A 22861-nucleotide genomic window follows, 5' to 3' on the forward strand; every position below is an offset into this window, starting at 1 on the left:
TTTTTTTTGCAGTAGCAATGGAAGATTATGGGAATGTATTAATATTGTTAACTGGACATGGGGAAAGAGGTAGTCCATTTGAAGCTGTTCATGCTATACATCTGCCATATAATTGGCAAAACACATGCTTTTTTACTCTAAATATGATGTGTGTCAGTGATTCAAAAAGAAAACATCAGAGAGCTGACTGTGTGTGGGGACGTATTTAGACATATTACATTTTCTGTTTTTATAACTACAGTCTTTATTTTACAGGTCTTCTAAGGAAATATTTTTTAGCATTGTCCAATGCTTTGATGAGCCCAATAAATTTGAAGCTAAAAAGTTAAGTCCTTTAGACAGTTCATGAGTATTTTTATACATTATGTACCTATGGAATTAGCCCTGTGTGCCTCTGACTTGAGTAATAAAGCTATTGCTCTAAATTTATTCCTGTTTAATTGAGGTGTCTGTCTTAGTTGTTTATAAGAACACCACAGAAATCCACACACAAAACAGGGGTTTCCCCCTTCATGTCATAGACAAGGGGGAAAAAAAGAGTCAGTTGAGGATGTTTTAAAAATCTAAAGTACGTTCACTTTCATTTCAGTAAGTGGGAAACAGCTTAGCGTATCTAAGCCATTTTTTCCACGATGAAGGAAAGTGTAAGAATTAATGAAGTCTGAGATGAAGGAAAGAATGATTTTGTGGAGAAGGAAGTTACTTTTCTCTGCTTTCCACTTTAGTCAGTCAGTTTTTATTAGTCCCATAAATACTCTTACCTGCTGTGTCCCCTTAAGCACACAGGAATAAGGACCTGTCTTCATCTCTTCTGAAGATACAACAACCATCTTCAGAGCTGTATTCCTTTTCTTCCTTCCAGATAAGAGGTGGTGCCATGGTGCAAATGCTTAATGATTCACTGGGAAAGAGAATGGGACCTTTGTCATGGTATTGAGAGCTGAGGCAGGTGGGGTTGACCAAGTTCCTTTGTAGTCTGAGCCAGAAATGGGTGTTGAAAAACAGTTAATTCAGATAAGGTTTGTTCGTATTACAAGCAAAATGGCATGCATTTATTACTGAGCTATTTTCTGCTCTAGGTAGCCTGAAACTTCTTGTGATCTCTATTTCTGTGGGGTCTGGCTTTGGGGTGGTTCTTGTTTCTGAGTAATTTAAACATCAACCTGGAAGAAGAATACCAGAAAGCTATTGAGATTGCTTTAGGAATTAAAAGCACTGGTGAAAAAATAAACAACAACAAAACCCTGTGTGAAGGCTTACAGGTCACTGGTATCACCTCTCTTGTTTGAGAAATCAGCTGGTCAGTGCTAGGACTGAGTGTCGCATTCAGGCAATAGTACAGTATGCCTGTATGGAAATGAATTTATTTTTTAAAATATCTGCAATATTTCGATTAGGTTGTAGATCTCTGGTAGTGCCCCTTGCATTAAGCTAGATTTATGATATATCTGATGAGAAGTCATGAAGTAGTTAAGAACTGCAAATGGACATCCACTGTTCCATGTTCTGTGACAAATTCCATTCCTTAAAAATAGTATGAGCAATATGGACTTATTTGGGCTTGATTCCTTCCCCACTAAACTCAATACAGTGTTTCTGGCTAGATTAATAGTTCCTAGCTTTTTTGTGAGTGGTCCTCATTACTGCCACTCATAGCTCTTTTTCTCTGTCTTCCTTCTGCTTTGGCATTCTCATGCTTTCTGTTTCTACCTCTGTTCCTCATCAGAAGTTCTGGCAACATTGGTTATAAGCACTAGTAAGCTTGGCCAAGCTTATTAACATGTACTTCTGGTGTGACTCGTTGAGAACAAATAGACTGGATATTAGGTCTGAATTTTGATGTTAGGTTGCCCTGCAAAACCTCAGCAAGAGGCATTTTTCTATAGATGATATGAACACATGGTTCTTTGGCAGCTTCCCTCATGGCAGTGATAATAGCTTTGCATTTGCTTTGTGTCAGCAAATGACAGACTCATCCTGCATGATGATAAACTGTTCTCTGAGTTATATGTTAACTCTTGTGTTCTGAGGTTTTTAAGAGTTTTCTTTTTCTTTCTTTTCTTTCCATCCTTTAGACCATTTCATGTGGAGCCTACGAACATAGTCAATGTGAACAATGACATGCAGAGAGTCACTGATGAAGCTTCAGCAATGAATAAACGGATTCATTACTATAGCAGGCTCGCATCTCCTGCAGACAGGGCATTGGTAAGGCAAAGACAGGGCCAGGTGAACCGCGTGGTGTCTGGCATGTTGGGTCTTCCACAACTTAGGTTTATGAAAGAAGTACAAATGAAGGCAGGGGGAGAGGCGCTCTGCAGCTTGCCTTGAAGTAAAGATCTAGTAGCTGAGTGCCTTAAAAAGGTCTTGTGTTACCACAGGTTGTGATTGGCTTCTTGTGTAGTGCCTAAACCACCCAAAGAAAACATGCAAACAGCTTGAATTTTGTAGCAGTGGTCCAGCCTGTCCAGATGTGTGTACTCATTTGTCCCATCTATAAGAGGATTTAAGCAGTGGTCAGTTGCAGTGATTGACCTAGCATGATCTGTGCATGGTATGTTACAAACATTTTGCAGAAGAAAAATATGTTTTTCTGCTATCTACCTAAAAATCCTGTCGACTTTCTTTTCATGGGAAGAAAATTAATGTAGTCCAATTTTTTTTTAATGCACTTTCAATTGAAAGATTTTGTGATTTACAGCAGTTGGCTTGCTGTGTTTGGAACAATAGTTACTTTGGGGTTACTAAGTCTTGTTTTTTATCCATTTGTTAGATTGCTCCTGATCATGTACTTCCAGCTCCTGATGAAATCTACGTGTACAGTCCATTAGGAACTGCTTTTAAAGTTGACAGTTGCGCAGATGGCTATGGTAAAAACTCCAGTATAGTGACAATGTATGTTAAGCACCTTGCCATATCTTAGCCAGAAAATGTCTTATTGTTGAATATTCTATATGTGTGCATAACTATTGTAGCTAACAGGACAGTGTGAAGTAAAAGTGCTCCTTAAATTATTCACTGCCTTTTTTCTTTTCTTCCTAGATTTATGATATGGAATACAATGATGGGTACATCTATATTAAGTATTCCATGGGGAATAAAACAGGTAAAATGGTGGAAAATTTATGGATATGATAATGGTTTTGGCAGTATGGCTTGCTCTTCATTTTTCTGTATTGTTATTGATAAATAAAGTAAACTGTATTTCTGCTTCTTGACAGGCAGGCTTTACTTGTGGAATCATTCTCATCTTACTGATGGGCATTTTGACTCTTTATTGCTGCTACAGAGTTGTGAAATCACGGAAAATGATACGTAAGCAATACAAAGCTTCATAACACAAATATTTTCATTAAGTGTGAAATACAGAGACCTAATAGATTCTTAGTTCTCCTGTATCTTTACTATATGTTAGACCTGACCTGCAAGTAAAAGCTGTTCCTTTGAATGTCTCCCTACTTTTGTAGCCTGGATCTAAGGTCTGTAAGCTAAGTGTCTGTCTTCCCTTATTAGATTATCCTTCAGTTCCTTCGGACATACATATTGTAGCCAAACTTCTAGTAAGCAGGGTTTCAGATGTTCACTAACTAAGCATTTGGCACCTTACAAAGTTGCAGGCTTCCCTTCTTCTCCATAAGCACTGTACTTTTCTCTACATGTATTTCTGATTATGTTCTGCAGAAGTACAGTGAGAGCTGTAGCTGCATCCACTTGTGTTGTATGCCTGTACTACCCTAATAGGTATATATCTTCTGTGTTGGAAGCAATTTATGGACAATTGCTCCAGTGACAGTGGTTCTACTTAGAATGTACCTTTGTAGTTCAAAACTCATATAGAAGCTCTTGTAGTTGGCACTTTTTTGCATAAACTCATTTGCTTAAATAAGGGCAGCTGAGACCTCCAGTTTAGGACAGGTCATTTCGGGATACTGTTGAAATCACCTGCAACAAGCTTTAGCTCTAAATGCATGGCTGTGTTTTTGCCACCATGTCTTATTGGAATGCTTCTGAAAGTGCTCAGAGTAGTAGTATGACCACATACTACTTTAGGCTCCTTCAGTCAAACACCTAATGAATGTTATACTTTAAGGTTAACAGCAGTCTTCTTAGCCCTTGGAAGCACTGTGAATTTATGTCAGAATATTCTGAAACAAGAACAGATCTCTCATGAAGAGTTCTACTGAGTTTAATACAACACTTTCTTTAGATATGTTTCTAATTTTTTTGTATCTTCTTCAGCTTTAATAGATACCTCAAACTGGGAATTCCCAGATGTTTGCAAGTATTACTTTGGATCCTTTGGTCAATGGTCAAGCCTCTTATTTTCTATGGTATCACTTGTTGGAGCCATGGTTGTTTATTGGGTGCTTATGTCCAACTTTCTGTTCAACACAGGAAAGTTTATATACAGTAGGTATACATTTTTAGTTAACTTTTACAGCTATCTTGTGGAAAGATACAGAATTTACTTTATACTAAAAAAGGATTATCCATTTTACTTAATCCTGATTTTTCTGTTACTTTGTATGAAAAGTAAAGCGAGACTAAGCTGTGTGTGAAGTTATGGGCAGTCGTGTATGTTTTCAAAGCCAGTTTCTCAATTTCTCTCTTAAATTGTGGTTTTAATGAAAGTCACACTACCAATTATCTGATTTACATGTCAGTAATGAGGTTTCTTGGTGTAGTTTAAACAACCCAAACCTGGTTGCTTGTTTCTACTTTGTGTTTTCACTCCCCCCCTTATTTGTATGGGTATAGTTATTTGAACAGCCATGTAGCAGGCTAGGCTGTTGAAATTATCTGGGTTAATGAAAAAAAAATCCAGTTTCTTTCTAGATTTCAACAAACATTCATAGAGTGCAGCCATTTAGAAAGTTTTTCCTGAAGGAAGGCTGAATGGTGAAATAATGATTCTTAGTCTGGCACTGCTACAAAATAAAACAGTGATTATTTGCACCCTTGTACGTGCACAGGCACACAGGCTTTTGTGGATAAAATCAATTAGCTATGTAGAGTTGTGGGAATAAATGATGGAACTGAGAGCTTTGAAAATCTGACTCACAGTGTTGAATAGCACAACTAAGATTTAAGAGTTTCTGTTTTGAAAGTAATTAAGAAATCTCTGAGGCAAATAACAGCACAGATATTTATACCTCTTAAACAATGTTTAATTAGAGTTCCCACCATCCGTGAAGGACATACTCTACTTTATTGATTAATGACTGGTGTGTTTTACAGCTGACCTAATTCGTGTGTTGTTAAGGCCATTTCATTTTAGGCTTTTTTTCTTTTCCCCATAAGATTAGCACTTTAATCTTGAATTATTCTAAACTCCGATTCTAATAAGTGAACTTCGGAATGATCAAAACAGTTCCCTTTCTAGGAAAAAGTCCTGCTTTTCCCTGATACTGGCATGTTATTTTATCACTTTTCTGTATTTGTTAGTGGTTAATTTGTTTGCTCTTTGATAACTTTAATCCTTGGATTCTTGTCCTAACTTTCATTGTGGCTATTTATTTACTAAGTTATAAAATGGGTAACAGAATGTAGGTGTGATACAGTGGCATCTTCCAGCCATGCATTTCTAAGTTATTCTAAGCAGACTACTGTATTTAATTCTAGTACATTCAGATGACTTCTTAAAAAATCTGCACAAACAATTTAGGTGGGAACAAATTGATTTCCTAAGGGAGTATGGTCTAGAAATTAGTAGTACACAAAGAACGCAAGAAATGTAAGCCAAGTGTGATATCCTTTTTTTTTTTTAATTAACACCATGTCCCATGCTTTTGTTCTTTCTTTGTTTTATGAGACATAAATAGATCCACAAATACAATTACTAATCCTAAAACACTTCCTAAGTACAGAGGAATCATAAGTTGGCTATATGTCTATAACTAATTTCAACTTCTTTTGATGGCTTCACACTAGGTATTTTTTTAAGTAACAGTGCAAAGCAATGGTGAAGTGAGGAGGTGATGAGTGAGTTTAGTTAAATCTTCTTATTTTTGTATACAGTGAACTGATACCAATAAGTATGGGAAACTCAGTTGTAATTCAGGGTGTCATAAATCAAAATGAAGAAACAAAAATAGTTTTCTTCCCACGAGACATTTTGCTTTCTTTATAAGAAACAAGCTGCTGTTGATTGCATTTTTAAATATCTGAGGCCTACTGCCCCAGTTGATTTTCTGTGTACATAATACACCCACATGCAGCCAAAGCAAATTTTAACCAGAGGCACAATAATTAATTTTCCAAGCTGATGGACATTTTCTGTGTGTGTGTATATATACACACATAAATATAAGGAAACTGCTGTCCAATACTGTCATACTGGTGAAATTGAAACTTGAAAGTATCTGCTGTGGCAGAGCAGTAAAGTAGCACAGGAATGTACTGGAAACAAAATACTACTAGAGATGACTGTAGACAGTGAGACTTAAACCTTTTTCCAGAGATTCCCGTCTTTAAAATACAACATGGAAAAAGCATCCCACAGAGCCTGTTCTGAAAAAAGATTAGAAAAAATGATGAGGGGAAGCTTTTTTCTATATAATACCATCTGGACTAAGGGTATGGTTGCATGCACTCTTTTCTGTCCGTAAAGAGGCTGGTTTTAAGATGCATCTCCTCAATAACCTACTGTACAACACTGCAGACAGAGGAGCTGGGACAAGTGAAGCTGTGCCTGGGGGAACAGGACTAAGCAGCTGGGAGTGGAGGCTTGGGAACTTCATCAGTGGACATGAAGAAAGTAGAGCAGTGGTGGGCTGCTTTAAAACACTTCTAAAAGAAATTTTTAAAATAGCAACTTGGGGTTAGGGGAAGTGCAAGCTGCTGTATCATGCCACTGCTGTCATTTTCCAAAATATTTCCTTACTCAGCTTTTATCAAGTCAACAGATAAAAGCCTAATAGCAGGTTTGGGGCATTGACAATAAGATTTTCTTCTTTTCAGACTTTGTTCATGACATCAATGTAACAGATATTGTTCCTGGCACGAATGGAAGTAACAAAGGTAAGAAGCACTTATTAGTATTCTCTTTCCTGGTTGGAGGGGGGCAGGTGTTTAAAGGCAAATCATCATGTTTCCATGCCTAACAACATTCCAGTTATAAAGAGTATATCATAAGTTCTAACTACCTGCTTTTTTAAAAATACAATTTTTTTATCTGGGATTTGTACTTCCACAAGTAACTGCACAATTGCTTAATAATTAAAAAAAAAAAGTGGTGATGGGGATAAGGAATAAGAAGCAAATTATGAGTTTGTGTATACCCATATAGTTCTTCCTTAAAAACGTAAATGTTAGACCTCTTAACAGTAGTCGCACAACAAAGAATTGCCTTAAGGAATTGTGACTTTCATACCCTAAAATTGAGGCACATCAAATCTATTTACTGTTTAAAATCTTGTCTGGGTCATCTTTGTTCCTTACCACTGCTGCAGCAACATTCTTATTTTAAAAATTGCTGTAAGGGCAGCTTTAGTGATGCTGAGTGCAAAAAGAAACAAGTGTCAGGCTACATGACTGTCCACTTTCGTTTTATGGAGAGTCTGTCATTTGCCCAACTAAGGGAGGAAACTGCAGTCAAGTATGAAGATAGGTCTGTTGTTAAGTAGGCAGAATAATGTAGGGTGAAGGCAAAAGCTAGGCATTGTCAGCCTCTCATCTTTCTGTCTGCATATAGTATCTGAACATGTAGTGCTTTGTTATGAAGCAGAAATGTTGCGCTATCCTTGGTGCCTGTGGGAATGGGGAAACATTTCACAGCTGGACAGCTGTGTCACACTGGCTGCAGCCATGCTTCTGTAGAGCAGCTGTTGGAGTCAGGTGAAAGAGAAATAGTTCTGAAAAACAGTTGATTTGCATTTGAGCTAGTATTGAGTCCTGTTTCTCCTACAGTCCTTACCAGTAAGGCACCAATAGCTGCTGCAGCGCACTTTCCCTTCTTCTCTCTCCTGCTTCTGCTGTTCTGTCCCATTTTTAGGCAGCAGGGAGTATAACTTGACAGAGTTATAGACAAAGAGACAAAGTAGATAACAATATTCCACAGCATCCTCAATCAATTGCAACATCTAAAGCAGCTGTTTCACAAAATTAAGGGCTGCCAGATGCTCAGATGACTCTTGGCAGGGCATTCAGGGCTTCCAAGGAGGTCAGTAAGAACAAAAGCATTTTTCAAGATCTATGAAACAATCCTCTTAGAAGCAATGAAGAGAAAGCAAATGAGAAAACTGGAAGTAAAGTAACATATTGGTCTCAAGAAATTTGACAGAACACTTGTTACTTATTATTTGTCTTTGTAACAGAACAGGTATTCAGCCAATGTGAGAAGGAGGCTATAAGGTATTGTGGTATGCCAAATTTTAGAGTAAGATGTTATGAGAACAATAAGGTTCATATTTCAACACAACTTTGTAGGCATGTGTTAGAAAGAAATGCTTATAGTAACAGAAGTAAAATAAACATGTTTTTATCAAGGGATCTTTTTGTTTGGTTGATTTTGTTCCAGTCACTTGTTCAGGTGCTGCCATTGATCAGCTACCATGTAACACAAGTGTGAAGTTTCTTTTTGCCAGTGTTATGGGTGCATATCTTAAATGGCTTCTGTTGTGTTCTGGATAAACTCAAGTGGAAGAGGAAAGATTGTAGAACATGGAAGAAGGGACTGACCATCTGGGAGGAATACAAGACTGTTGTCAGAGGATGTAGGGGTGCAACAAAGAAAGCTAAGGCCTCCTTAGAATTAAACGTGTCACAGACAGCAAGAAAGGCTTCTTCACGTATGTTGGAGGCAAAAGAAAGGCTAGAGGAAATGTGGGCCTGCTCCTGAATGAAGTGCCCTGATGACAGAGATGACTACTCCCAAAACAGTGTACAGTAATACAGGTTCTGAAGTGTGCAGGTACAGATAACAGTGCTAAGTATGCAGCCAAATGCAGAAGTGCATTGCTATGACTTGATTCCAGCAGGTACAGTAGGCACTGAACGCACCTATTATGTGATCTTGAAGGACTATGCCACAGCTTCAGAGAAGTCAGCATCTTTTCTGTGCTTGGCTGAAAGAAGTGTGGCACTTGCCAGCTTAGAGTACAAGGTGCCCAGCAGTGAAATCTTAATGCTGAACTCCTGATGAAAACAAAACCAAAACAATAACAACAAAATAGAAGTTAGGAACCAAGTTGTCAAACACTGCTTTTGAGTAGTCCTGTTGCCCATAGGTAAAACACTCTCCAGAAATTATGGGATCTTGGCCGTGAAGATTCTACAGTAAAATGCTTTTCATCTGGGGATATTTTTCTTCTCCTTTCTTCCAGTCATTTGTCCAAGTGCTGCTAGCAGTCATCCACCACAGAACAGGAGTGTGATATTCTCTTCTGGCAATGATACCGGTTTTGAACTCTTTGAGAAGTGGTGGAGCAAATCACAAACAGTACCATTTTACCTGATTGCTGTTCTTCTGCCCCTGCTAAATCTGAAGTCTCCATCCTTCTTTGCAAAGTTTAATGTCCTAGGTAGGTAACAAACACTGTTAAAACCTTGTTCATTGTGGCTAAAATGTATGGAAAACAGTGAAAGTTCCTCCAGTGAGTAGAATCCTAGAATCATTTAGGTTGAAAAATACCTTTAAGATCATGTAGTCTGACTGCAAACCTAACACTGCCAAGTCCACCACTAAACCATGTCCCTAAGTGCCACATCTACGTGTCTTTTAACTGCCTCCAGGGATGGTGATTCCACCACTTCCGTGGGCAGCCCATTCCAATGCCTGATAACCCTTTCAGTGTAGAAATTTTTCCTAATATCCAATCTAAACCTCCCCTGCTGTAACTTGAGGCTGTTTCCTCTTCTCCTATCACTTGTTAATTGGGAAAAGAAACCAACACCCACCTCACTGCAACCTCCTTTCAGGTAGGTGTAGAGAGCAATAAGGTCTCCCTTGAGCCTCCTTTTTTCCAGGCTAAACAACCCCAGTTCCCCCAGCTGGTTGCCCTTCTCTGGACACACTCCAGCACCTCAATGTCCTTCTTGTAGTGAGGGGCCCAAAACTGGGCACAGTATTCGAGGTGTGGCCTCACCAGTGCCAAGTACAGGGGGACAATCACTTCTCTGCTCCTGCTGGCCACACTATTCCTGTTGCAAGCTAGGATGCTGTTGGCCTTTTTGGCCACCTGGGCACACTGCTGGCTCATATTCAACCTGCTTGTTCACCAGCACCCCCAAGTACTTTTCCATCCAGCATTTTTCAAGTAGTTTGCTGGAAGTTGAAGGCCTCAGAGTGGTTCTTTGGTTGACTTGTTAATCATCCAGTCTTTCTACCCTGCTTTGCTTGAGTCTTACAGTTAATAGGGAGTTATTTTTTTTTCCTTTGCTGCCTTGATAATAATGTAAAATAAGTTCCACTATATTTACAACAGATTTTCCCAAACAGTGGTACACGTACTACTGTGCAGCATTTGATGCATACTACCTTGACACAAACAGTCAGACATACCCTTCCTTGTCTGGTAAACATTTCAACACAGACAGTTACTTCCAGTATTGCTGGGTGCCTCTGAACCAATGAGAAGGAATGCAAATCCACTGTTATAATCAAGTTTATCCAAAGTTATGATCAAGACAAGGTTTAAATCAGTAGTGATCAAATGTCATTATCAGCTTCCCAGACTAAAGTTCATAATTGTAGTAAACATATCTTATTGGACCATTTGGTTCAAAAAGTCAAGGACTGAACGGACGTTTTAACAGCTGTGGAACTGTGGCCAGCTTTTTCTCATATTAGATTAAAATCCTGACAATGTAAGCTGGAACTGATCTGTTACTGCCTAGAGACCTCTCTGTCTGCCCAGCACCAAGGATTACATGGTATTTCTTCCACTGTCGCTAGTGCAGTGTCTGGAGAACATTAAACATGCTGAAAGCTTTCATTGGGTGCAAGGGCATTATTCTTTCCCTCTGATCTGTGATAGAAATAGAGAGAAAATTTAGACCTAGTCTATATTTTTAAGAATAAATACCAACCGTAAGTGTTTGAGCTACTAGCAACTGGTTGGATGGAGCAAGAATAAAACAGCATAAATGCTTTCTGCTGCCTCGTGGTGTTTATTTGGCTCTTGTCTTTTCTAGGTACAGTTTCAGTTGTTTACTTAGTTTTTCTGGTTACTATAAAGGCTGCTCATCTGGGAATCCACTTAGAATACGACTGGTTTACAGAGAATGATTTTTTTGTACCAGGTAAGATACTTATAATACAGGAATGAAGCATATATATGATGGGTTTAACATTTTTAAAGCAATTAATGAATGACCTTCTCATTCACCTTTTAACACCTCTGTAACAAGTGAGGAAATGGTGTCTGATGTTGCATGTAGAGGCTCTCCCTTGTGACAGAGTTACAATCCCTTCCCCAGTAATGTTCCTTAGTTAGGAGACAGTATTAACACTGTGGGGGAGTGCCCATTGGAGTTATCTCCAACATGTATCGTGTGACAGGGAGCTTGCCACAGTCCTGTTTTACCTATGTTACAGTAAGTTCTAGCTGCACCATTTTCAGATCATGCTTATTTCAGGAGCAATTAAAAGACAAACTGTAGACAGTGACTGATAAAGGTGCTGTAAGTTCTTCACTCACTGTCTGGCTTAAATGAAATTGCACATTCATCATAATTCACAAGTACAGTTTTCCTGTACTTCCCAATCTATCTCAGGTTTTAGTCCATAATCTTAGGTCTCTTGTAAAGATCCCTTAGCTCTCCAGCATTTTTCTTTTCTTTTTTGAATGTTGTTTTGGTGGCTGTTCTTTCCAAATTACTATTACAAATTACTGTGTGAGACATCACAGTCATAAACAGTGGTATTGCATGAACAGATAGTCTAGAGAGATCCATATCTTGTTTTAGGAGGCCTGGAATGAGAGATCTGGGATTTAGATCTTAGCTTTTTTTCCCCCATTCTTTACAACTGGCAAAATTGTATGACCAGTTAGCTCCCAGGAGCTGTGTCTTGGCTATTGCGCTGTATCATTCCTTCTGTTCTTAGAAACAAGAGTATTTTGTCCTTCTTTAAAAGTTACTTATCTACTTAAGGCAAAATTCAGAGATGCGCTCCTTCTTAGGGTTTCTTTATGGGTTTGTGCATTTTTAGCTTGCCAGTCACAATAAGCACTGTACTAACAGTCTTACGTATGGGTTGCAAACTATTGTTAGGTCTAATAACGTAGAATTGGAGAAGAAAACATGGATAACTTAAAACATTAGGATGGGTTTTGAATTACTGTACCAAGATATAGATCGAAGAAAGAAACACCAGAGTTGTTTCATGTTTCTAATAGAACATGATCTAATTTGTGGAATACTGTGCTGTGGCAAACAGTTGAACTGAAATTGATCTGACATGATAATAAACAGCTTAGTTAATGTATTTCATATACATTTGGCAAAGAATTCTGTTCAGAACCCAGTATTCCCCTCCTCTGCTCCTTAGCCCCTAGATATTATCACATTTGTTCATTTTTCTGTAACTGTCTAAGGTAATTCATTCCTCATCTCAGTCTGACATTCAGAACCCTATTTCAGGATCTGAATGACAAGAAACAAGTGAAAGGCTATGTAAAACAGTTTCTTCAGCTTGGTCATGTCACCAAGAAAAAAAAAATCATTGTCCTTTCTGGCTGTCTTCAAAGCCAGTTTTTGCTGAGTATGACTGTGTGCAAGACCATAGCAAATGCTTAGAGGATGAACTGAGTTATCATCATAATTCCCTAAGAATCCGGTATCAATGATATCTATTTCCCTCCATCACTGCATTTACTTTTAGGCAGAATTTTTGAACTAACCTGCTTTTGTGTCTAGTGTAAAAATTTGGATTTCAAAGCACTGAATGATTAACATCTGTGTTGGTGGCCTAGTTTATTTTGTATGGCATTATTCTTAATGCTGTCTGTAAGTAGAAAGGCTACTCAAGCATGTGCTGCTCAGTCAGTAGATAGAACACAATGTTTGGTCTTGCTGCATTGTGAGTGTGGAAACAGGTTTAATGTGAACTGCTCCAGCAGTCAGTCTTCAAATGCTCTCGTGGCCTCATATCTACAGACTCTTCCTGAGAGCGCGGGAGAAAATTTTCCCAAACTATGGTTCACTAACAAATCCATGTGAACTGGAAACCAGCCCAAGTCTAAGAAATCAGGTTTTAGGCATCTTGAAGTACAAGTCCAAAATCTATTAAGCAGTCCTAGCTTAAAATGAGTTATAGAACAGCGCATGTACCACAGGTGATGAAGTGGAGCACCCAGTAGTTTGATTATTTTGGCAATGTGGCTAGTACTGCTGGGGGACCATGTAGCTAATGCATATAAGCCCAGCTACCACTGATTGTTGTAGTGATGGGGAAATGCAGTGCCAAAAGAGCTTCTGAATCTGTCCGTTTTATTTGTATTATTGAGACTGAAGTAGTGGACGGAAAACAAACCCAAAGTCATTTGCACTCTCAATTCTACCAGTAGTGTATCATGGTAGTTAGATACTGAAGGTGCAGTGAATCCATCCCTAGGGAAGGCACAGTCTCTCACCCTGCATGAGCCCTTTGTTAACTGCCTGGGGTACACTTACCTTTCTCACTTCATAGTACTTCAGAGGAATCTGGTTTAAATATGTTTGTATGGAGCTCTCTGTGGTTTGATCTGCAAGGGTTTGTGAGCCTCTGCTGAGTGTTTCACTATATTGCTGAATGTTTTCCAGAAGCTGAGTTACCTCAGCTTGCTGTTAACACTCTTTTAAAGAGTACATATATCCTTATATAATACCAACAAAGATGGTGCTTTAATTATGTTACACATTGTTAACCTCTGTCATTTTTCCTCTAGAAGCATAAGTGACTTCCTAATAACAGAGCACACAGAGCAAATTATTCCTTCCCCCCATCTCCCTGTTCAGGGACCAATAGATTTACAGCCTCACTGGAATAAATTCCTGCCTCAAAAATGTTTTCCAGTTCAACTGTTGAGAAGCAGAAACGCTTGTATGTGTAAGTTCTACATTAACCTAATCTTTGATGGTTGGAGTGTCTCGTGCAAATTTGCAGAACGGTGTGTTGTATAGTAACCACTGTCTTCATGCATTTTGTACTTTCTGCTTAAATGCCTGCATTGACTATGGTCAAGATAGATTGTTCCATTTCAACATGGAAGTTCATGTTTCTGCCAGTGGACTCCACAACACTGTAAGTCCTCTGCATTTTGACATTGTTTGTTTCAAAGTAGCAAATTATTAATACTTTTTTTCCTCCCTTAGAGTTTAGGATCCTGTTCCCTCAGTTAACAGGGGTTCTGACACTTGCCTTCTTCATTCACAATTGTGTCATCACACTCCTTCAAAATAACAGGAATCAAGAAAACAATGTAAGTAATTTCACATGACTACTGTTTTGTATCTAGATTGCCAGGCAGCGCTATTTTTTTTCTATCTGCTTCTCTTGAAATCAATCCAGAGACTGTAATAGCTTCAGAAAATGTAACTCATCTGATAAGAAACCAGTTACATGTACTTTTCACTGGCTACCAACAAGAAATAGATACATTACAAATGTATTTGAATGAAAGCCTTGAGCATCCCAGACTTACTTGAGGTCAAGCTGGTGTTAAATGGCCAAATTACACACAAAAGGCTGAAGGCTTGACAATGTTGTAAGACTCCAGAAAAAATAGCCAATTTTAGAATGAAAAATGTTGGGGAATATTGGGCACATTACTGATTTTATCGGAGTTCTGAACAGTAGTGCTGCGGTCTAGGTAGTATCTTTTCTCAGAATTGCTTCAGTAGTTTTCTGTCACAATCCAAGTCAAGGTTCATAGAGAAATGTGACCTGATTTAGGAAATCCTCAAACTTGAAGCCTGTATTGGGAACCTTTATTGAAATGTAGACTTTGGACTGGTCCTTTGCCCTTGAAAAAGTTCTGTACTGCTCATCCAGGTGAAACTGCATTCTTTGTTAATATCTTCCCATTACAAAATACAAAATGGAGTAAACGTGATACGGAGTTAGAGTTTGAGTACATTTTTACTGTACTTATTTTTATTGTTTAGTTTTTTCCTCCATACTTCCCAGGATTCTTGTCCAGCTTCATTAAAATCTTAGCTGTAAAGGTAACATACAAAGATTTTTAAATATTAGCTATATGAAAAACTGGTACAGCACAGAATCCCAGAATGATTGAGGTTGGAAGGGATCTCTGGCTGTCATCTTGTTCAAACCCTCTGTTCAGGCAGAGCCACCTAGAGCCAGTTGCCTACAGAAATCAGTTAAAGTACTTCTGTTTTGATTATTCAGATTTGGAGTGGATTTGCCAATGCAGTGAGATGACTTCTTGCTTTAATAATCTGCATAGTTAACAGTTTTGTCCCTGTGAACCAATGCCAGCTTGCGAGTGACCACCTCTGCAAAGGAGTCATGAATTCTCCTCCAGGAAAGCTTCTTGAGGTTTATGGGCATTTCTGAAAATAGTTTAAAGAGCGGCGTAGTGAAGCTCTGGAGAAAGAAAACTGAATGAGTTTCTTCTCAGTTTTCTTAAGAAAATCTTAAGCTGTAGAAAAGAGCAAGATTTCTCTTTAGTGAGGACTTTCAAATACTAAAGGCATGGTCACTCCAGCACTACGTATGCAAAGGAGGCCTAATGCCTCCATGCCACCTTCAGAACTTTTCATGTGGCTTTTCCCCCTTCATTTACATCGGAGCAATCAGCTGCAAAGAGCAGCACCAGGAATCTTCTCCAGCTTGCTTTTCCTGTGGTAAAGAGGAAAAAACCTGCTGCCTGCATTTGAATCAGCTTTTCTGAATGCCCTCCCTGGAGCTTAAGTTGAATTTCCAAGTCAGCCCTAGTGTGGATCTGAAGCCCTCCAGAGGATTGTTCAAATTGCATGGAAGGAGCACCTTTAAGAATGGCAGGAGAGGTTTGTAATGGGAAACCAAATCTGTGCGTAGTTCTTCTAGGCGTTTTATTTATCTAGAGATCTCTTTGCAAGTGTTAATGAAGCACTGATGCTCTTGAAGAGCTATTTTGTGATTATTTCACTAAGCTGCTGTGTTAAGTGGTAGTTTTACATATGTATAGTGGTCTCAAGCTCTGTCATAAGTCAGAGGTGTTGAGGGTATTCTTTCATATGTATTTACTTCAGCAAGATGCTTTCTAATATCAGTATCTCATGGGGAGTCAAATGGAGACATCAATGTTTTGTGGATTGACCTGTTAACATCTCACTTCCATCAGAGTTCAGTGTAAACGCACAGGACCTGGCAAGCTGGAGAAGCACTGTTTTAGTTTTGAACAAAACTTGCTGAAACTAGTGATCATAAGAACAGCTATTTGAGGAGGTGGAAAAAACTAAAAGAAACAATAACATTCCTTTTATGGAGTCAGAAATCCAAAACAGTAGCAGCTTCCATTCTGGTCTCAGCCATGTATCACTGCCCAAAGCTAAAACTCATACTGGGGGAGGATTTCTCTGGCTGCTATTCCAGTACAGTGGTGTGGGTGTGAGAAGAGCAGTGCCCTGGAGTAAGCCAAATGTCAGCAGCACAGCCTGGAGAAGCCCTGCGAACAAAGTTCTTAGTCTGCTGTTCAAAGTTGAGCTCACTGTTCTCATCTACCCCTCCTGCCTCCTCGTATTTATCCATCTAAGGTTATGTGCACTGCAGAATCAACTGATTTTGGAAACTGACTGTGTAGAGAACTAACCCAACCACAAAAAAGGTGGTTTGTTGGGATTTTTGTTTGTTTGGGGTTTTTTTTTCCTGATTCATATCTGGTTCCCTGAGCAACGGTACAGATGCTACACAAGCCCAGAGCACGATCTACAGGCATGAATATGTTAGCGCTGTCTCTCAGCAATTGCTTGTGGACCTTTTTGTCCGGTGATTAATGCAGAAGGCTGAGAGCTGTGGATGTTTCTTTCTTTCTGCAATATTGAAACAGTGTTTATTCCCTGTAATCAGGGTGAGCTTCTGTTGATGCTGCCCTACCATTGGTTTATCCTTCCAGCCAAAATCCTGCACAGCATTATGCACCTTGGTGAAGTACTTTTTTGTCTTCCTGTTAAATGTTACCACTTGCCCTTGATACTTGAACACGTGAAGTCTGTTTTTATGATATAGATTAGAGTCCTGCTGAGATATTACAAAGACAGCATCTCTCTTTTGAGAAGTGACCAATCTGAAATGAGGTGATCAAAAGGTACTTCTAATGTGGTAATAATTACTAAGCATTGATACGGGCTTCTCCATCCAAGAAGCAACTCTACAAACTAGCTTTCACTTTGGTATTGAGGGAAAAAAAACACCCTGTTTTCTCCATAGCATGCAACAGGGGAAACAAGGCCTGAAAGTTGCCTGTTCTTTTCCACATCTCATAGGAAATACCTGTAAAGTCACAGAGCCTTCAGTGTGTTGTGTCCGGTCCTGTGCCACAGGTCCAGCCTGCACTGGTTACTAATCTATCAGTGTAATATCATGTCTTGTACTTTCAGAGTTTTCTTTGTTAGCTCCACCCAATTTATCAGACTCCTCTTTTTGTTAGGGGGCTGATTTCTGCCTTCATTCTGCTGTTGCTGCCAGCCTCAGTCACCCAATTTTCTGTTCTTCCAGAGACACTTTTAACACTTTGTTCTGCGCATCTGACCAGAAAAGCTCCTGGTCAGCAGTAACTGCAGTAAACACATGTTCTCCAAGTTCCACCTCAAAATCTGCCCATTACCTCAGTGTACTTGACAAGGGCTTGACAGGTGACATGCTGTGATCTTTATGGACTGTGACCTGCATGTTATCTTTGATACTTCCCTTCCAGTCTGATCCCCCAGATATATCCTTCTTTCAAGCATTTTTTCTACATTGGATTCTTGTATTATAAACTCTTAAGTGTGAGGCCTGCTGAATTCTTTATGGTTGGGCACCTAACACTATGGTTTTGTCCATTCTGAATATAAAAGTCTTAATATAAAATTTAAAACAGATAAATGTAATTATTGCTCTGTTACTTAAAATTAATCTGTTTATCTCTCTCCAAGTGTCCTTTTGTTCTATGCTGTCTAAACAGTATTTGTAGTCAAGATCTTTAAGGAGTGAACCCAGGTCTCCTGAAGAGTAGTGACCACTAATCAGAAGATGTTCCTTTTATATACACACAGACTCTTGTACAAAGATAACCATCTTATATGCAGAAGCAGATGTTTGCAAGAGAGCTGATGAATGTTTGAGGAAACAAATCAGTTCAGGGGTTTGAGTTGTCTTTATTTCTTTTCTTGTTGCTTATGGGATTCAAGGTCTTGGTATTCTTTGTATGGTGACAGCAAGAAAAGGGTCTATTGTGTTACATGCTATAAAAATGTATTATCAGAATTATCTCAGCACTTTGTTTCAGTACAGATTAAAGCATACACCCCTAAGAACTGTAGGAACTTGAACTGGTTAGTATAATCGGAGGTCATAACACACCAGCTATCTACCCTGAATCAAATGTAGTCCAAAGGTAGCCAGAAGAATTTTGTTTCAGATTGCTTGCCCTCACAACTGCAAGTACTTGTCACAGCAAAAATGGTCTCACAGTTGTTTGTAGAGCTTATTTGTAGACTGAGTGCAAATTACAACTGTGAGTTACTGTGTTGTCTTTATGCATGAGGAATACACCTAAAATACCTAATTTAAAGCAAGTGAAAACAGGTTTTGACAGACAGTGTGCCTTAAGAAGGTCTTGCATCCATTCTGAAAAATTATCCAAGTACTGTCTCAGGAGGTGAGAGTCTGTGTCTCTCTGTGAAACCACCTTACCCTGATTAGTCTCTGGTTCCTGCAGTTAATAGAAGTTACTCATAAATACCTATAACAAATCTGGATGCTCAGATTTAGTATTCCTAAAATTACTTTTTTAGGATGGACGCTGGTACTTTTTAAGATGTAGCTGTTATATAAAATTCTGTACAGCTTCTCATATCTATGAGGAGAAATTCTGAGACTAATTTAAGGAAGATGCTACTGCTCAACCTCAGATGGAAGTTGCTGGTCCTTATTCAGTGACCAGTGTGAGAAGAGTAAAGGATGGAGAAGCATCTTTCAGCTGCAGGTAGCTGGTCAGCAGGAGGAAGAGGTTCCACCTGGAAATGTGCAGCTGTCGGGGGCATTAGGGCCACACTGGGGTACACCTTAACCACGCGCTGTTGTCTGATGAGTAACATCATTGGCCTCTTGCAGGCTGATGGGGAAAAGACAGCAATCCTCTACCTGAGAAGCACCGACAAAATGAGCAGGAGATTACAGTTCCCCCACTAAAAACTGACTTCCATCTCAACTGTTCTTGAAACTCGTAATCTAGCATTTCATACTTCCCTCAGGGACTGCCTTGCACTTGGAAGGTGCCAGAATGGTGTAGGATATGCTGCTTCTGTCAAGGAGATAGTGTGAAGAAACACTTAGGGAAACATTTCAATGCACAGATGTGAGCAGGCTTTGCACGTGCTTAGTGAGCAAAGGCTGGAGGCCAATAATTTGGTGCTGTGCCTGAGCTAATAAGACTTGGTTCTCAGTCACATGAAAATAAGGTCATGTATTGAAGCATTACTAGTAATCCTTTAAGAAGCTGATTATTAGCAGCAGCTGAACAAATGGTTTGCTATAAGGTAGCAAGTGTTTTGTAAGGTAGCATAAGTTTATACAGAATATAGTTATTAATAACTAGAAACAAATTATTTCCCACTTTATTTCCAAAAAAAAGAATTAACGTAGAATAACCCACTAAGTACATTGCTTTGAGGTTACTGTGATGTATATGTGGATTTTGCAATTTCATTAAGTACTTGAGTACATTTGCTGCTTATTTTTAAATAATACATGTTGCTAAAAAACTTTTAATTATTTTTGTGTACTGGACAATTTTTTAATATAGTAGATACTTCATAAGTATACAAAATTTTCAGAACTTGACATTGAAGTTAAGGTTTGAATCCATATTTAGGTATATGTAATATACTTAGGTATTTAGGTATATGTAATATACTTAAATATAGATTTATGACCCTAGCTTCATCACTCTCTCCTAAAAAAAATCTTTGACTATTATTTAGTGCACTTACCTGGGGTGTTTATAGAAGTTCAGTAATAAAGTGGATAGAGTAGCGTTAAAGCTGAATGACATATATACCTCTGTGTCTACCTATGGCCTTTCTGTTTTATTTGTGTATTTGTATTTTTTATTTAATGGTTGATTTACTATGTCTTTCATATCAAACCTTTCACAGAGAAGCCTGACATACTAGTTTATGGTTTGGAGCCAGTTTGCATGAATCATCCTCTTAGGTTTGGAAGCAGCTTCTTTAAAAATGTCCTTTACATTATCATATAATCACAGGATGTATTGGGTTGGAAGGGATCTCTGAAGATCATCTAGTCCAATGCCCCTGCAGCAGTAAGCAGGGACGATGTTACCAGATCACAATGGGGCCTCCACCACCTCGCTGGGCAGCCTGTTCCAGTGATCTACCACACTCATACTGAAAAACTTTTTCCTAATACCCAACCTAAATCTGCGCTTTTCTAGTTTAAGACCACTACCTCTCATCCTATTGCTACATGCCCTTGTGAACAACTCTTCCCCAGATTTCTTATATGGACCTTTCAGGTATTGGAAGGTCACTATAGGGTCCCCCTGGAGCCTTCTCTTCTCCAGGCTGAACAACCCCAACTCTCTCAGCCCATCTTCGTATAAGAGGTGCTTCAGGCCTTTGATCAGCTTTGCAGCCCTCCTCTGGACCCGCTCCAGCACTTCAATGTCCTTTTTGTGTTGGGGACTCCAGAGCTGGATGCAATATTCCAGATGAGGTCTCACCAGAGCAGAGTAGAGGGGCAGAATCGCCTCCCTTGATCTGCTGGCCACACTTCTTTTGATGTAGCCCAGCTGCATTATAGCTGCAGCTGGGTAGGCTGATGTCTTTAATTGCAAAGTTTTAGTCCTGACAAGAGTTTTAACATATGGCATTGATGGGATTTTTGTCTTCAACAGCTGTCTCTGTGTCCCAAGGCTCTTAGCAGAAATAGATGAATGGAAGAAAGTAGGGGGAGTTTTGTATTTGTTTGTTTTAATAACTAGTGTATGTTTCTGTGTCCAGAAGTAACATTCTACATCTATTGGCATATCTGTTTCTTGGTACCTTTTCTGTGTGTAGATAGATACATCATGCTTGTCTAGCTTCATTTTGGGATATCTTCTTGCAGGTTTCTGATCTGATCCAAGACCAGATTTGAAGTTCCCATTCAAGTAATAGAAAATAAAAGTAAAATTGCAAAAGGAATATCAATAAATATAAAAGTATCAGTAATAAATGCAATAGAAATCTTCTCATGAGGTTTTTACTTTGTCTGTTTTGATGTGTCAGTGCTGGCCAAAATTTTTTATGTCTTCTTAGGTGAGAGACCTCTCTATTGCATACTTCCTGGTGGGATTAACATATCTGTATGTTGGAGTGATAATTTTTGCATCTTTTCCTTCTCCACCACTATCCAAAGAATGTATTGAACAGGTGAGATATTTTACTGCAGTATATATTTGTCTGTGATCTTTTAATAAATAGGTATTAAAAAAAGAACTGCTACTCCTTCATGCTTCATGACTCACCCTGGCAGACACATGTATCCTTGACTCTGGTCACTTGGCTAATACCTCATGGGCAGTACTACAAGCAGATGAGTAATGCTTGTGTTATCTCATGTATATTCATGTCTGGTTACCATTAGCTCTTTAAAAAACCAAACATTCAATAAATATTCTGTGAAAGTGATGAAGAAAGGACCAAAATGAACAAGTTGAGGCTTTAATTTCTTTAGCTTCTTTAATCCTGAAAATTATTGTGTTTGTCTTTACTTATGTGTACACTGATCAATCCCACTCACTGAGACTGGTTTCGGGCACTCCAGGAAAAGAAATGTAATGTGAATGCAAGCTTGTTTAGATAGAAGTGCTCACTATGATTAGGTTTGGAATCTAACACTATGGTGAGCTTTGCCTGGAGAGCTCTTCAGATAAAAGCACCACATGAAACATCCTGTGAAGGCTATTAAACTCCTATCTGCTTATAGATAAGGCTGATGTCCACACCCTAAATTACTTTAAAAATAGGAGTTATCAATTGGTGATCTGTTTTATGGCAGGTGTTCTACTCGTTAGCAATAAAGCAGATTTAAAGGCTTCCTCTCACTGTAGGTTACTTAGAACTAACTCTGTGGGGTGAAATCCATAGCTAAATAATACATGACAAGTGGTTTTCTTCCCGTTTATTTTCTGTAGTTATCCTAAATACTTATGAAGCCATTTATATGTTTCCATGATATTTCCATCTACAACTTTTTCAGATATTTCCATTTGTAGTATAGGATCCTTTCCTTATTTGTATATGATCCAATTTTACTGATTAAATAGCTGTGTTTAGACGTCAGGGAACAGGACCATATGAATCCATCTGCCTAAAAAATCAGCTGGCCCATCCACAGCCTTGACTGTATGAGGATGTTCAGAAGATCAGAAAATAATTCCATCTTTAATGCTAACATGAAAGCTGACATCAGCCCTGTAATATTCAAAAAGGCAGTTGGTATTTGGTGGCAGAGCAATTGTAAAACAGAGAGAGGGTATTTCATGTTATGGAGTTCATTTAGCAGTTGTAGTTGCTTGGCTTTTACCCCTTTGTACACAGCCTTTAAAAATCAGCAGATACATGTAATCAAGCCACTATTGGTAAGTGTAACATTATTCTTATGTTTAGAATTTTTTAGATAACTTTCCCAGTGATGACATCATGTCATTTGTTGCAAGAATATTCCTGC

General features: G+C 38.7%; 1 protein-coding gene across 1 annotated transcript in view; it reads left to right on the forward strand.

Moving 5' to 3' along the window:
* Positions 1 to 2079: 2079 nt before the first annotated feature.
* Positions 2080 to 22861, forward strand: part of SLC38A9 (solute carrier family 38, member 9) — a gene marked incomplete at its 3' end in the record, with an annotated part of 20890 nt that continues 108 nt past the window's right edge. Inside the window, 11 exon segments of the mRNA XM_010186309.1 lie at positions 2080 to 2208; positions 2774 to 2895; positions 3043 to 3106; positions 3222 to 3315; positions 4240 to 4410; positions 6961 to 7020; positions 9324 to 9521; positions 11134 to 11241; positions 14296 to 14402; positions 21448 to 21561; positions 22801 to 22860. Of these exon segments, the coding sequence (XP_010184611.1) occupies positions 2122 to 2208; positions 2774 to 2895; positions 3043 to 3106; positions 3222 to 3315; positions 4240 to 4410; positions 6961 to 7020; positions 9324 to 9521; positions 11134 to 11241; positions 14296 to 14402; positions 21448 to 21561; positions 22801 to 22860 (1185 nt within the window).

Source organism: Mesitornis unicolor, unplaced genomic scaffold (genome assembly GCF_000695765.1).
Source record: "Mesitornis unicolor isolate BGI_N332 unplaced genomic scaffold, ASM69576v1 scaffold6566, whole genome shotgun sequence".
NCBI lineage: Eukaryota > Metazoa > Chordata > Aves > Mesitornithiformes > Mesitornithidae > Mesitornis > Mesitornis unicolor.